General features: G+C 38.0%; 1 protein-coding gene across 3 annotated transcripts in view; it reads left to right on the forward strand.

The window, feature by feature from the left end:
• The window catches only part of LOC140468865 (RNA polymerase II elongation factor ELL), a 102,596-nt gene extending 89,587 nt beyond the window's left edge, over positions 1-13,009 (forward strand). For 2 of the 3 annotated variants that reach the window (XM_072564925.1, XM_072564926.1), the window contains exons 10-12: positions 164-335; positions 2,802-2,846; positions 5,223-13,009. In XM_072564925.1, the coding sequence (XP_072421026.1) occupies positions 164-335; positions 2,802-2,846; positions 5,223-5,333 (328 nt within the window). In that variant the 3' untranslated portion in view covers positions 5,334-13,009. Of the gene's footprint in view, positions 1-163; positions 336-2,801; positions 2,847-5,222 lie in introns of those variants that run through there. The other variant, XR_011955854.1, reaches the window with a different exon arrangement.
• The last annotated feature ends 1,134 nt before the right edge of the window (positions 13,010-14,143 follow it).

Below are 14,143 nucleotides of genomic sequence, written 5' to 3' on the forward strand. Positions count from 1 at the left end.
GCACTTTCTTCCCATCTGCCCGTCAACAAATTTCCCATAAATAGCTAGAGTGCTTTAACACAGCAAATTGAAGGACCTTTGTTTTTTCTTTGTTTTGTGTTCAGTTATTGCTTTAGAATTCTGTGGTTTTGGAAGCTTGGTAACAACATAATTATTTTTGCAGAAAGTACACTGCCATTTCATCTTTAGAATTATATCAGAACTATCGGAATGACTTCAATGCCGAATACAGTGAATACAGGGATCTTCACGCAAGAGTTGGAAATGTAACTGAACAATTCATGCAGTTGGGATCAAAAATCAAAGCACTTAACCCGGGAACAGAGGAATACAAGGTAAGAGAGCGCATATTATTTGATAGAATTTGATGCTGTTCAGTTGTCTCCCATTACACACACTCTTCTCCCTCATAGATCCTGCCACCCACTATCGCCTTACCCTTGCTCTTGCTACTGCCTTTCCCCTATCTCTCACCCCTGCCCACCCTCTTGCTCACCACCTGTCACTTTCAACCCCCCCCACCTATCTCTTTCGTGCCCCCGTTTGAATTTATTAATAATCATATTGTAACATTGGTTTTACCTGTCCTAGTACAATGTGTTAATTCAGTAGACCTATTGTGTTAAATGTGTTGAAGTGATAGGTGATTTATTAAAATGGAATGATGTGCAGTTGCCTTCCTGTTTGATTTGTGCCAGTTCAGGAAAGCTACAGAGCTAGAGCAATTTCATTTGCTGTTCACCGTACTCCATGTCAGACTTTAAACTGAAAGAACAAAGACATAAATGAACCATAAAATGCTGCGTCAGTTTAACCTCAACTAATGTTTCTGATGTACCTCTTCAATTATTCACAGCGGCCAGGCTGCTTCACATTTGCTGTTCACTACTCTAACCCAATTTGTGACTTCCTTTCTTAAAAATCTGAACAGGATTATGTTCAACAGACCAGTCACTTCAACATGTAAAATTGAGTGGTAGACTGAATTTTCAAAAAAAAATTACAATAATTCAAAGAGAGTATACTTTTCAAGACAATGTAAAAGTTTGAAAAACTAAAGGATTGAGAGCCCATGGTAATTTCCATCGCCTGTTCATATTGCCCAATGGACATGACGTAATTGGCAATAGTTGTAATACAGCAACCACTAAAGTAAATGAAGTCAGTTTGCTTGCTGCAGATCAGTGCTCGAAGATCAAGATTGATCTATTCTATGCATAAGTGATGTAAACAGCTCTTTCTGAAGCTCTAAGTCGCAGATCTTGAAAAGGATATGCTAGCAAATAAGAAACAGGAGAACCAAAGTAGAACCCAATAACCTGAACCTCCGGAGACAGATTGTAAGGGCAAATGTGGTCCCAATCTGAACACGCTCCCTTAAACTTTTAATTGAATTTCATGAAACTATATTTCCAACTAATTGATTACTGATAGTTTAAGATCATAGTTGTTTAGAATAAAATTGGCTCAATTCTGTTTAAATTCTTCTAAGAATGCTTAACTAATGACTTATATTTAAAATAGAAGTGGTGAAATACAAATTTTAGATTGCCATTTAAGTTGGTAATATTGGAAGACCATGGTCGAATTTCATTGCAGTGCATATGTATTTTGACGTGGTGTTAAAAGATGTAATGTAACCACTTCTGTTTTAGAACATCTCAATTATTTACCAACAAGCTGTGGCCTGATGAATTGATAACTTAACATGGATGATGGGGTGATTCTGGATTAGTGGTGCTGGAAGAGCACAGCAGTTCAGGCAGCATCCAAGGAGCAGTAAAATCAACGTTTCGGGCAAAAGCCCTTCATCAGGAATACAGGCAGAGAGTCTGAAGGGTGGCGAGATAAGTGAGAGGAGGGTGGGGAGAAAGTAGCAGAGAGTACAAGAGGTGAGTGGGGGAGGGGATGAAGGTGATAGGTTGGGGGGGGGTGGGGGTGGAGGGTGGAGTGGATAGGTGAAAAAGATGATAGGCAGGTAGGACAAGTCAAGGGGACAGCGCTGAGCTGGAACTTTGGAACTGGGGTGAGGTGGGGGAAGGGGAAATGAGGAACTGTTGAAGTGTTCCAAGGTGGAAGCTGAGGCGTTCTTCCTCCAGGTGTCTGGTGGTGAGGGAGCGGCGGTGAAGGAGGCCCAGGACCTCCATGTCCTTGGCAGAGTGGGAGGGGGAGTTGAAATGTTGGGCCACAGGGCGGGACACCCGCACCAATTAACCACACCGTCGCACCCTCACCACCAGACGCCTGGAGGAAGAACGCCTCATCTTCTGCCTCGGAACACTTCAATTCCAGGGCATCAGTGTGGACTTCAACAGTTTCCTCATTTCCCCTTCCCCCACCTCACCCCAGTTCCAAACTTCCAGCTCAGCATTGTCCCCATGACTTGTCCTACCTGCCTATCATCTTTTCCACCTATCCACTCCACCCGCCCCCGACCTATCACCTTCATCCCCTCCCCCACTCACCTATTGTACTCTCTGCTACTTTCTCCCCACCCCCACCCTCCCCTCACTGATCTCTCCACCCTTCAGGCTCTCTGCCTGTATTCCTGATGAAGGGCTTTTGCCCGAAACGTCGATTTTACTGCTCCTCGGATGCTGCCTGAACTGCTGTGCTTTTCCAGCACCACTCATCCAGAATCTGGTTTCCAGCATCTGCAGTCATTGTTTTTACCTGGGTGAGGGGTGAGTTTTGTATCTAATGCTTAATGTCTGAAACAATGTTTGAATGTTTGACATGATATATCAATACACTTATGTTTTTAAAAACTTGATTCCTGTTTTATTGGTATTGTATTTTAGATGGTGGAGGACCAAATATTTGAGGAATATAAGAAATTTAAGAAGGTAGGTTACTCATTTTGGGGGGAGTGAAGGAAGCTTTACCAAATTTTTTGATCTTGTAAATTTGGAAATTGATTTATACAATTGGTCAGAATTACAAGTTTCTGGATAGCTTAGCTGTTTGTCTTGCTGATTTCTTAAGCCTTAAATTAGAAGAGACTATTTCATTAACTCTCTCCAAATCAAGTGCTAGATTTTGTTTCCTTCAATTTCACAGAATTACAGTATAGAAAGAGGCCATTTGGCCTATCCTGTTTGTACTTGCTCATTGAACATTATGACTCTGTCCAAACTCCTGCATGTTTTTCTATTTAAATAGTCATCAACTTCCCTCTTGAATTTCTTAGTAGAACCTGTCATGTCCACAGTTTCATATAGTGCATTCCAAACTTGGAACACTGCTCTGTGAAAAAAATTTGTCTTGCTTTGTATTTGCTACTTTTGCATAACGCTTTCCTACTGTGTCGTATGGTTTTGATCCTGTTTGAGTCGGAACAGTTTCTTCCATCTTTTGTGTCCGTACTCATGAAAACTTGTGTCAAATTCCCCCCTTAGCCTTTTTCCTCTGTCCCAATTTCATCAGTCTATCCTCATAATTGAAGTTTCCCATCCCTAGAACCATTCTTGTAAAGATTTTCTGCATGTTCTCCATTGCATTTACATCCTTCCTGAAGTCAGTACCCAGAACTGTACACAGTACTGCTGAGGTCTGTCCAGGTGTTCTCCATAGGTTCATTGTAATCCTCCTACTCTTGTACTCTATGCCACTATTAGTGAAGCCTAGAATTTGCTTTAACAGCTTTCCCTTTCGGCCTTGCCACCTACAATGACTTATACACCTTTTAGCGTAGCACCATTTTTTATGCTGTCCCTCCATGTTCCCTGTATCAAAGTGTATTGCCTGTCAATTCTCCACATTTGAACTTTTTCTGTACCTATTTGCCCACTCCACCAACTTGACCATGTTTGTTTTGAAGTTGTATGTAACCATCCTTATCACTTACAGTTCTTGCCAGTTTTTTTGTCATCCACAAACTTTGAAATGGTCCCATTTTTACCACACGTATATCAAGAAAAGCAGAAATCTTAATACTGACCCCTGGGGAAATTCCATTATAAATCTTCCTGCAGGTTAAAAACAAAAACCATGACTTTGTTTTCTTTCCCTCAGTTGTTTTTTTTTTAATCCACATTGCTACTGTGCCTTTTATTCCATTTATGTACCACTTTCCTCTAAGTGTCTCATATTTGAATACCTTTTGAATATCCATGTCCACTATAACAATAACCTCGCTCTTGTCAAATTTCTATTACTTCATAAACGTTAGTCAGATACAACGTTTCCTGAACAAATCCAAAGAACTCTTGCAAATTAATGCCCATTTTCTGTGACTGTTATTGCTGTGCTGGATAATTGTTTCTAGAAACTTCTTCACTACCAAAGTTAAACTGACTGGTCTGTAATTTGCTGGATCTCTTTGCAACCATTTTTGAACAAGGACATAATGTTTCCAATTCTACAAACCATTCCAGGACTACCCTGGAGTCTACTGAAGGTTGAAAAATAATTGCCTGTGCTTCTGCAATTTCCGCTCTCCCATCTTTCACTCTCCTTGCATGCATCCCATTAGGGCCGGGTGCTTTGTCAACTTAAATACTTAACTTAAGTAAGGTTTATCCAATATCTCTTCCTTAACAACTTAAAAATTTCCTTCTCTATCACCATGGCCTGGGCAGCACCTACCTGATAAGTAAATTCAGATGCAACGTATTAAAGTCACACCTGAACTATGCCTATTGCTTCCATTATAAATCGGCTTCTTCCTTAATCAGCCTCCTTTTTATCACCCTTTTGTTATTGATCTGCTTCCAGAGTTCTCTCTGTTAGCTGCTGGACTTTTTTCATAATCTGTCTTTGCCTGGGAATGTTGTAATGTGGGTAATGGGTATTTTCAAAATACTTCAGAGATGATTGTGTTCGTTAATCAGTTTAATGGTGATCATGTTTTATTTTGCATACACTCCTTTTACAATGCAAAAAAAGTCTCAATTTTGACAAGGTCCATTTTTCTATCTCTCAGCTTAATCAGCTCTCCAGATTTATTCAGTAACTTTATCCTATTGTTCAATTGTCCCCTGACTCTTCTCTTGTTTCTTTCAGTATCACCTGAGGTCATCAATATCTATGGAAACTTGTGTTCTTTTTATCACTATTTCTAAATTAGCAATGAATGCAATTACCTTCTCCATCTAACCCATTATCTCTTGTGCACATTGTGCAATTTGGTTGTGGCTATCATCACAAGCTATTTGTGATATGTTGTGCTTTTTTGGCAATTCTGGTAGTGTGAATTTCTTTCCTCCCATCTTTTGAAACAGACCCATCCTGCATATCGGGAAGAGAAGGTTCGCTGTGAGTACTTACACAGGAAGCTATCTCACATCAAACAGTTAATACTGGAATTTGACTCAAACCAGATGTCATCATGATGTTCACTGCCAAGGCTTCCTTTTCTTAAACATTAAGACCAACTTAGTTGCTTCTGGACACAATGCAAGAGAACTTATTAGTCTGGATGACAATTTGTAGCATTATTTTATCACAAGTGAAGCCTTTTGACAGTTGAAGTTTGACCATTGAAAGTGATACAGTCGCTATTGAAGGACTTGAGAGTCTCCATGTTTGTGACAAGGTTTGACTACCTGTGATTAACAATGTGAACTGAGCCAGAAGCTGCATGTTGTTTCTACACTTTTTGCAATGTATATATGTACTACGTACCAAATCTCCAAGCCAGAAAATAACACTGTTTTAGTATTTTGGCAAATGTGTATCTCCTCTAAGATGCCTTAATATGAATTTAAGACATTAGTCTGCCATGCAGTTTTGTGGGGTCAGTCTTTATATGCAGCATGCATTTCTGATCATAAATTCACCACCTAAGGTTACAATGTCCTAGATTAACAGCTTCAGGTGACATTATCATGGTACCTAAGACACAAATACCTAGCTTTAGCAGTAATACTGCCTTAAGGTGTTTTTACTTAGAAATAACACTAGTATGTGTTTTCTAGTGACTTTTGCTTTGGCTTAGTTTTTTTTTAAGCCAGTCAGACATGATTGATTGTCATTCGAGGGAGGCGATGACCTAGTGGTATTAAAATGTGACTGTTACTCCAGAGACCCAGATAACATTCTGGGGACCCAGGTTCAAATCCTGCCACGGCAGATGGTGGAATTTGAATTTAATAAATATCTGGAATTAAGAATCTAATGGTGACCACAAATCCATTGCTAATTGTCAGGAAAAACCCATCTGGTTCACTAATGCCCTTTTGTGACGGAAACTGCCATCCTTACCTAGTCCGGCCTATATGTGACTCCAGACCCACAGTGATATGATTGGCTCTTGGCCCCCTGGACAATTAGGGATGGGTAATAAATGCTGCCTAGTCAGCAACTCCCTCATCCCATGAACAAACAAACACAAAAAAAATCCTAGATAATAAGTGTCACATAAATGTCTTTTAATTTGAATAATATATTCATCCAAGATTGCTTACAAATCTCTTGAGGTAAAAAAACAAAATAGTAAATGTGTTCATGTTTTACCCAATGTGGATTTTTTGTATTTAATTACAATTCTCAATATGCTTAAGAGGAAAAAGAAAAGTGATTTTAAGGTCAAGAAAATTTAAAGCCCAATTTGGCGAAAAGTTTTTACAAATAATGTTGAGATCTTCAGATTGACTGACTGCACAGTGTTTTTGATGGAAGATTTCCTGTATATTTCACTTAGTGAAGATATGCTATCTATACTCATTTAAGCTGCTTCATCCTTGTGCATCAGTAAATTTACTTGATCTGAGTACAAAATAATTTATTGCTCAAATGTTTTGCTTTTTTTGCACGATCAGAACAAAATGATTTTAAAATGTAGGTGCCTGAACTAAATATGAAGTATGAGCTGAAAATGTGTTGCTGGAAAAGCGCAGCAGGTCAGGCAGCATCCAAGGAACAGGAGAATCGACGTTTTGGGCATAAGTCCGAAACGTCGATTCTCCTGTTCCTTGGATGCTGCCTGACCTACTGCGCTTTTCCAGCAACACATTTTCAGCTCTGATCTCCAGCATCTGCAGTCCTCACTTTCTCCTCCTAAATATGTAGTATGCAGACTAAAAGATAATTATGTATATAACTATACATATAATGGCAGAGACATTCACTGGAAAGAATTGCATACCAACTTCATAAACTTGGTGTAAGACCCTAACATGGTTATGACTCCTCCGTCTTTGTAGCAAGAGCTCCGGCTGTATCCTGTTTTACCTTGGCTGTGCAGCATTGTAGCATGCACGGGCAATGAAACATGGCTGGTGTGCTTTACAATAGTTCATATGGTGAAATGATCATAAATAACCATGCTCTGTGAACTGTACCCTGTGTGGTTGAATTGGTGTTTGCGAGATGTGTAATCTGTTTTATCACTGAAATTGCATATCAATGAATGAGAGCCATTCTGATATTGTTCGTGTAAATTTGATAGTTTTGCTGAAAGTTTGATATGAAAGCATTTCTGGGGTTTTGATAATCATGTTATTGCAGGTGGAGGAATGGGGAATGTGTTATCCCTGGCCAAAAGATCTTGATTAGATCAATCACGCAGAATGTTGGCATGGTGAAACATAGCAGCATTCCATGTTATGTCTGATTTAATATTTTGTCAGGCTGATGACTTCAGTTATATGAGTTTCCAAAGTTCAAAAATGCTTGTTGCAGTTCGGCATTACTGAAATCTATTAACTGTTTTTCAGGACAGGAATTAATTAGTTTCATTTTCAGCCTTGTTTAATCTTGTTTCTATCAATTATGTGATAGAAGGTTGAAATTGGCTTTTACAATGTAAAAATTGAAAAACAGCAGTGTCATATTGCTGCTTCAATATGCTTTCCAGGCATATCTGTTAATAATTCCCATTTTTAGGTACCACTTAGGTACCAGCCTTAATTGAATTTTCAGAGGTATGCTTCACCCTGAACTTCTGCTTTGAAATTGTTATTCATATAATTGGCATCACCATTAGTTTTATTATCAACTTCATTTCATTTCTTGGATCTTTCTTTGTTCATCTCTCGTTTACTTTTCATTGTCCGTTTCTTGCCACATGGCACTTCACAAAAATGAATTCCTATGTGTACATGTGAACTACATTTGACCCGCACTGTTCTAAGCTGAAATCCACAATAAAAATATTGTAACAGATACAAGACACATTGGAAATGAAAAGTATTTGTGAGAACAAGAGTTGACATTTGGAATCCCTAAAACCTCAAGCCTTGTGTTCACTCGGCAGACACTGCCTTATATCCTGAGTTTGTCTCAAGTATTTAGTTGTTTGTTCACAAATGTTATTGTTTTGTTAACAGATGTAACTGAATTTGGCAGAGAAATATTTGTAAATCTGCTTGGGAGTCTTTTTTTTATATATCGGGGGCTTTATTTGCATTTCTTTCTGAAAAATAACCTAATTTAAACCTCCTGTTCTCAAATGTTTTTGAGGATCTGGGATTTTGTTTTACTGAAAGATTTTTGATCTTTATTTAAGCTACTTGATCTACTCCCTGAATTTCCTTAGGTGCAAGTCAAATTATTTCACTACACAAACGTCTAAACCTTTGGTTTTCTTTGCTTTCTTAATATTAAAAGTCACGTGGTTAGCTCTTACGTTTTTTTGATAGATTGCAGTGTGAATGAGGAATAATGCTGTGCTGTAGCAGCAGTGTCATAATAACTTACCTAACTTTGCAAGTGCAGAATTAGCTCTATGGTATGTATGTGTTTGCCTCTGGCTGAATGCCACAATGTGGCTCATAATTTGGCTTACTGAAAGAGTATCTCTATAATGGCACCAACTAAAATTTGCCTTCTGCCAAACCATAACCATAAGATTGACATATTTTGACTATATCAAAAAGAACTCCACATTTTTAAAAAGCCTTTCACATTTTAGATTTTTTTTATGTTGTTAAATTCTATGGTCCTCCTTGTGTTTCCTTATTCCATACTGTTTGAATGTCACCCTTACTGAAGGATTTTGCTGCAAGGTGAGTTTAGTATGTAACAGCAGGGAATTATTGGGGAATCCATTAAAATTGAGCCCTAACTTATCACGTGTTGTAGTGTTCCTGGCTATTATTTTCCAATATTGCAACACAATGTTAGATATTTTCAGTAGGCCACCATTTTGGAAAAGGCCCTCTCCTGCTTCATTCTATTTTAGAGCGCAATTCACAGGAGTACAGACTTTAAGTATTGCAGAAAATAGAGGTGTTTGTAAATGTTTTTCATGTTGCACTCATCAGATGCAAAAATACCAAATTTCATAGGGAACAACAATTTATATTGCATGATCTTTACCAACAGAAAATGACCAGGCATTGCACCTTTTTCAGTTAAACAAAATATTGGAAGACAACTGTTTCCTGGTGCATTTCCCACAATAAATGTCTTAAAAAATCAGATTTGTCTTGTCAGTTTTTATGTTAAAGAAAAGCTTGGGAACAATTCCCAGGTCCTTTTTCCGTGACTGTACCTGGACCTATTTGATATTTTTGCATACGTCCTGGTAAGTGCAGGATGAAAATTTTTGACATGTCTATTCCTTCAGTACACTTCACAATACAATTATGGAAACTTTTAAGTATATCTTAAAATACAAATTGGGGTGAATGGTCTTCTAAACTTGAAATCATCCAGAACTTTGCCCAGTCCCAAATTGCACCAAGTCCTGTTCCCCTATCAGCCCTATTCTCTGACCTACATTTGCTGTCAGTCAGTGCCTTAATTTTAAAATTCTCATCCTTATTTTCAACTCCCTCCATCTTGCATACATAGAAACTACACACAGGGAAGTACATTGTGGACAAATACAAGGAAAATCTGTCTCGTGAGATGCTGTCATGGGCATACACTTGTGAACACTCTCTATGTGCGCGCGTGCGCGCACACACACACACACACACACACAGTCACATGGGAGACTTTGTAAACATGTAGCTTCTTACCTGCCTACCACTTGTAATCTCCTCCAGTGCCCCCATCATTCAATATCTAATTCTAGACCCTTGTGCATCCCTGCTTTTAATCACTTCATCATTGGTAACCATGTCTTCAGTTCTTTTGAGGACTTGGAATTCCCTCCTGACACCCCTCTACCTCATCTTCCTCATTTAAGGCAATTCTTAAGTCCTACCTCTTTGACCAAGCATTTGGTCATTTGACCTTAATATCTCCCCTGTGGCTTTTATGTTGTTCTTATGTAGGACCTTGGGACATTACATTAATAGCACTATATAAATATTAGTAGCTCCATAGGCCATAACATAATTCCTTAGTTATACTCTTTATAACAAAATATATAAATGGAAAGCACAGTACAGCATAAAGCAATTGTTGTTTTCCTGTCGTCATCAACGGAGCCAAATCCAGGTGCTTTCTTGTCACTTTCTGACTGGATCACCTTACTGCATTTTTCATCAGAGCATTTGCCACGAGTGGTGTTCAATTGAAACCTTTTCTAATAACTCTGAAAAGTCATACCCCATTCAGAGTCCTTTTAGATACATCAGCTGCTTTTTCTGACTCTGGGCATGAAGTACCCTTTGAAACAGGTTGTGCTGAGTGCAGGGACTGAGTTAAATACCAACTACTAATCGCAATTGAGGCAGCCTTATAATTTTCAAGATTGAATGTAGGACCGCAGAATGATACATCCAGACCTCCGCTACCTTCCTGACAACACTATTGGTGTCATGTCCAGACAGTTAAACCACTCTCTGCTACAGCTCTTCTAATCTACTTACTGTAGCACAGCTTTAAACTAAGCTGCGGTCTTTATTTAAAAAGGAAAGTTTTGTGCCTGTGTCTCTGGACACTTCAGAGTCTTGGATCACCAACTTAAGTACTTTGTGTCTGTCACCGTTATGATATAGGAAACATGGCAGCTAATTTTACACACAGCATGATCCCACAATTGCAGTGTGATCACGTTCAAATTTTGTTTATTGGTTTTGATTTGAGGGATAAATGTTAACCATGACACCAATGAAGTCTCCACTTTTTCAAAACAGTGACATGGAATCTTTAATCTACACCCCAGAGGGCACCAGGATCTTAGTTTAACATCTGATCTGAAACAAACACTAGCATCTAGTGATAAGACCAGAATCATACACTTAGTTAAACTTCAATAACAACCTGAATACAATTACAAATCCTTGAACCTTGGCTGTTCTTAAGCGATCCCTATTTGAACCAATGGGGATGGCTTAAGTTTCTAGGCGAGGAATGCAAATTGAAATTACGTATGTCAAGACACCTCAGCCTATTTTAGGGATCCCTAAGTAGAATGCTAACTTTTCACATATATTAGGAACCCTGGTAAAAAGATGCACTCTTCTGTCCAGCACCTGTTCAGAAAGCCTTTGGAGTTTGGTTTTTCTCTGTCAGGTGGGAATGGTTAGCCTGATTTTTGTTTTCATAAATATTCACAACCCCATTGAACAATCTTTGAAATCTGTAACTTTAATTAGCAATATTTGTGTGTGACTGTGTTAGTATGATGCTGTCTACACATGGCACAATCTCTCAGTCCAGTAGCTGTTTGTATAATTGTGGTCAATTCTCCTTTGTGTCATGCTGAGCCTTAGATATTTACAGAAGATTGAGATGGAATAGTTTTGTTTTCCTGGGTGACCAGTTCTGATAATAAAATGTCCCAATTTTTCAAAAGACCACCATTATTTCAAATAACCTCTAAACCTTCACATTTCACTTCAGAGACTTTTGATTCCTGGTTGTCATAGAAACTGACATGGGTGTAAGCTAAATGGCTGAGACTCATTGAGTTTAAACTTTACAAAACTAAGTGTGCTGGTATATGTCATATATTGTGTTTGGACACATTTCAGCATGCAAATGCTATTCATTGTATACAGAAAATATAACGTTGAAATAAGGTATAACAGCAATCCAGTGTTTTCATAATTTTAACCATACATCATTCCTCTCTTTAAAATCATTCCAGTGTTGTAGATTGATCCCTCTCCGGGTTCAGTAGGAAAATATTTACTTGCACCTTATGCCCAGTTGCTCTGGCTCCCTTCACTGATTGTTAAAAGGAAGCCCCAAAATAATTCAGCGACATTTGAGCAATCATTTTCAAATCAGAAATGAGGACGACTGCTACCTAGCTTGAACTCCTTCCACTAAAAATACTTTGCAGGATGCTAACAAACGGAATTATATTTTCCTACCTGAAACGTTTTTGCTTTGTCAGTGAAGTTAGCTCTGTTTGGCAGCTTTGTGAATTTAACAGACAGTTCCTGATTATTCAAAAAAACTTTATCAACTCAGATTAAGTAACAAAAATAACACAAGTAGGTGTATGGTGCTCTATGATTAAGTAGCTTGAATTGGGTTGACTGTAACAAATATGGATAATGTACAAAGTTGAATCCCAAAACAGAAACCATAGGAACCCTTCAAAGTGTTGCACCCTTTTCAGATGCACGTTCTACTGCCATCATGGATTCTAATTTTTTTAAATAATTACTCAAAGACACTTTGCATCCATAACTGCCCAGGCATCTTTCAATTCTGCTAACATATTGCTTTAAAAGATTGGTCTACCAGCAATATAGTTTAGGACATTAACATTCAGTGAGTGGATGATATTTAATTCCATTGACTTTAAATATTGTGCAGAAGATTATTCAGTACTTAATTTATATTAAAAAGTGTTTTATTTAAATATTTATTAAATAGGCAACACTATTATTCATCAGAAATGAACCAACATAATTGGATAAAATTAGATTGATGATAAAAATGGTCCTATGTTTAATCTGAACTATTCTGAAAGAAGACTGGCCTCTCAATGTTCAGATCAAATACTTTTATGTAAAAGTGATAAATGCAGCTTAATTTTATCTTGTATTTGTTTGCTTTGCCATTTATGTTTCCTTACACAGCAGTTGGATTTGTCCATCGATTTTGTGAAAATTTTAAATTGTATTACTGCAAAATGGTCAACAAAGTAGATGAAATTTCAAAATGTATTTTTCTTGTAGCAGCTGTACTTTGTTTCGTCTTAATAAAGTACCCTTGATTTAAAAAAAAATTTGCATTTTCAGCCTGAATTGTATAACCATCAAATCTAAGTGTATTAATGGCTTATTTAGAGTAAGGCAGGAAATTTATTGGTTTCCAGTGACTATTGTCTTCATGCCTTCTCCTTGTGACTTTTTTATTGTGTGAGGTAGCTGATAACTAGTGATTTCTGATGAAGCAAAAGAAAACTTCTGCCTGCATCAAAAAGAACAATATGAAAAGGGGAACGCCATCCCTTTTAAAATATTGTATTTAATTCAGACCTCAAAGGTTTTCATTTAAACTTCAATAAAAGCAGACAAACACACAGCAAGCCCGACAGCATTTGTGAAGGCTTAATGTTTCAAAGCTTCTTTGGCTTATTTTTCTTTGCTGCTTGGAATAATTTACACATGCTAGATTACAGTTAAGGGTCACAGTGCTTAAACTTCATACATAGAACAGTACAGCACAGGAACAAGCCATTTGGCCCCCACATCTGTGTGAACCATAATGCCATTCTAGACTTACCCATCCACCTGCAACAACAAAAGCAGAAATTGGAGAGAAATCAGAGTTCGTGTTTTGGGTCCAGAGACCCTTCAGAAGTGGTTTCTTCAAAACTAGCTTTCCCATCTGCCTGCACATGGGCGGTATCCCTCTATTTCTTGTATCCCTCTATTTCCTGCTTATATGCCTCTTAGAAGCAGTTTATCACTTCCCCGGCAAAGCATCCACATGCCTACCACCCTCTGTGTTTCTTAAGTGCCTCACCCATCTCCTTTAAACTTTCCCGTTCTCAACTTAAAACCTACAATACATAGAACTTGACATATCTTGGGGAAAACATCTCTGACTATCGACACTATCCAACCTCTCATAATTTTATACAACTCTTATCAGGTCACCCTCTCAGCTTCTGACAATAGTGAAAACCATCCAAATTTGTCTAACCTCTTATAACTAATACACTCCAATCCAGGCAGCATCTTGTAAACTACTTTTGCACCCTCTCCAAAGCTTCCATATCCATCCAATTGTGTGGTGACCAGAGCTACACACAATACTACAAATACAACCTATCTAAAGTCTTATATGTCTGCAACATGACTTGTCAACTTTTATATTCAGTGCCCTGACTGTTATAGGC

Source organism: Chiloscyllium punctatum, chromosome 48 (assembly GCF_047496795.1).
Source record: "Chiloscyllium punctatum isolate Juve2018m chromosome 48, sChiPun1.3, whole genome shotgun sequence".
NCBI classification, from domain to species: Eukaryota; Metazoa; Chordata; class Chondrichthyes; order Orectolobiformes; family Hemiscylliidae; genus Chiloscyllium; species Chiloscyllium punctatum.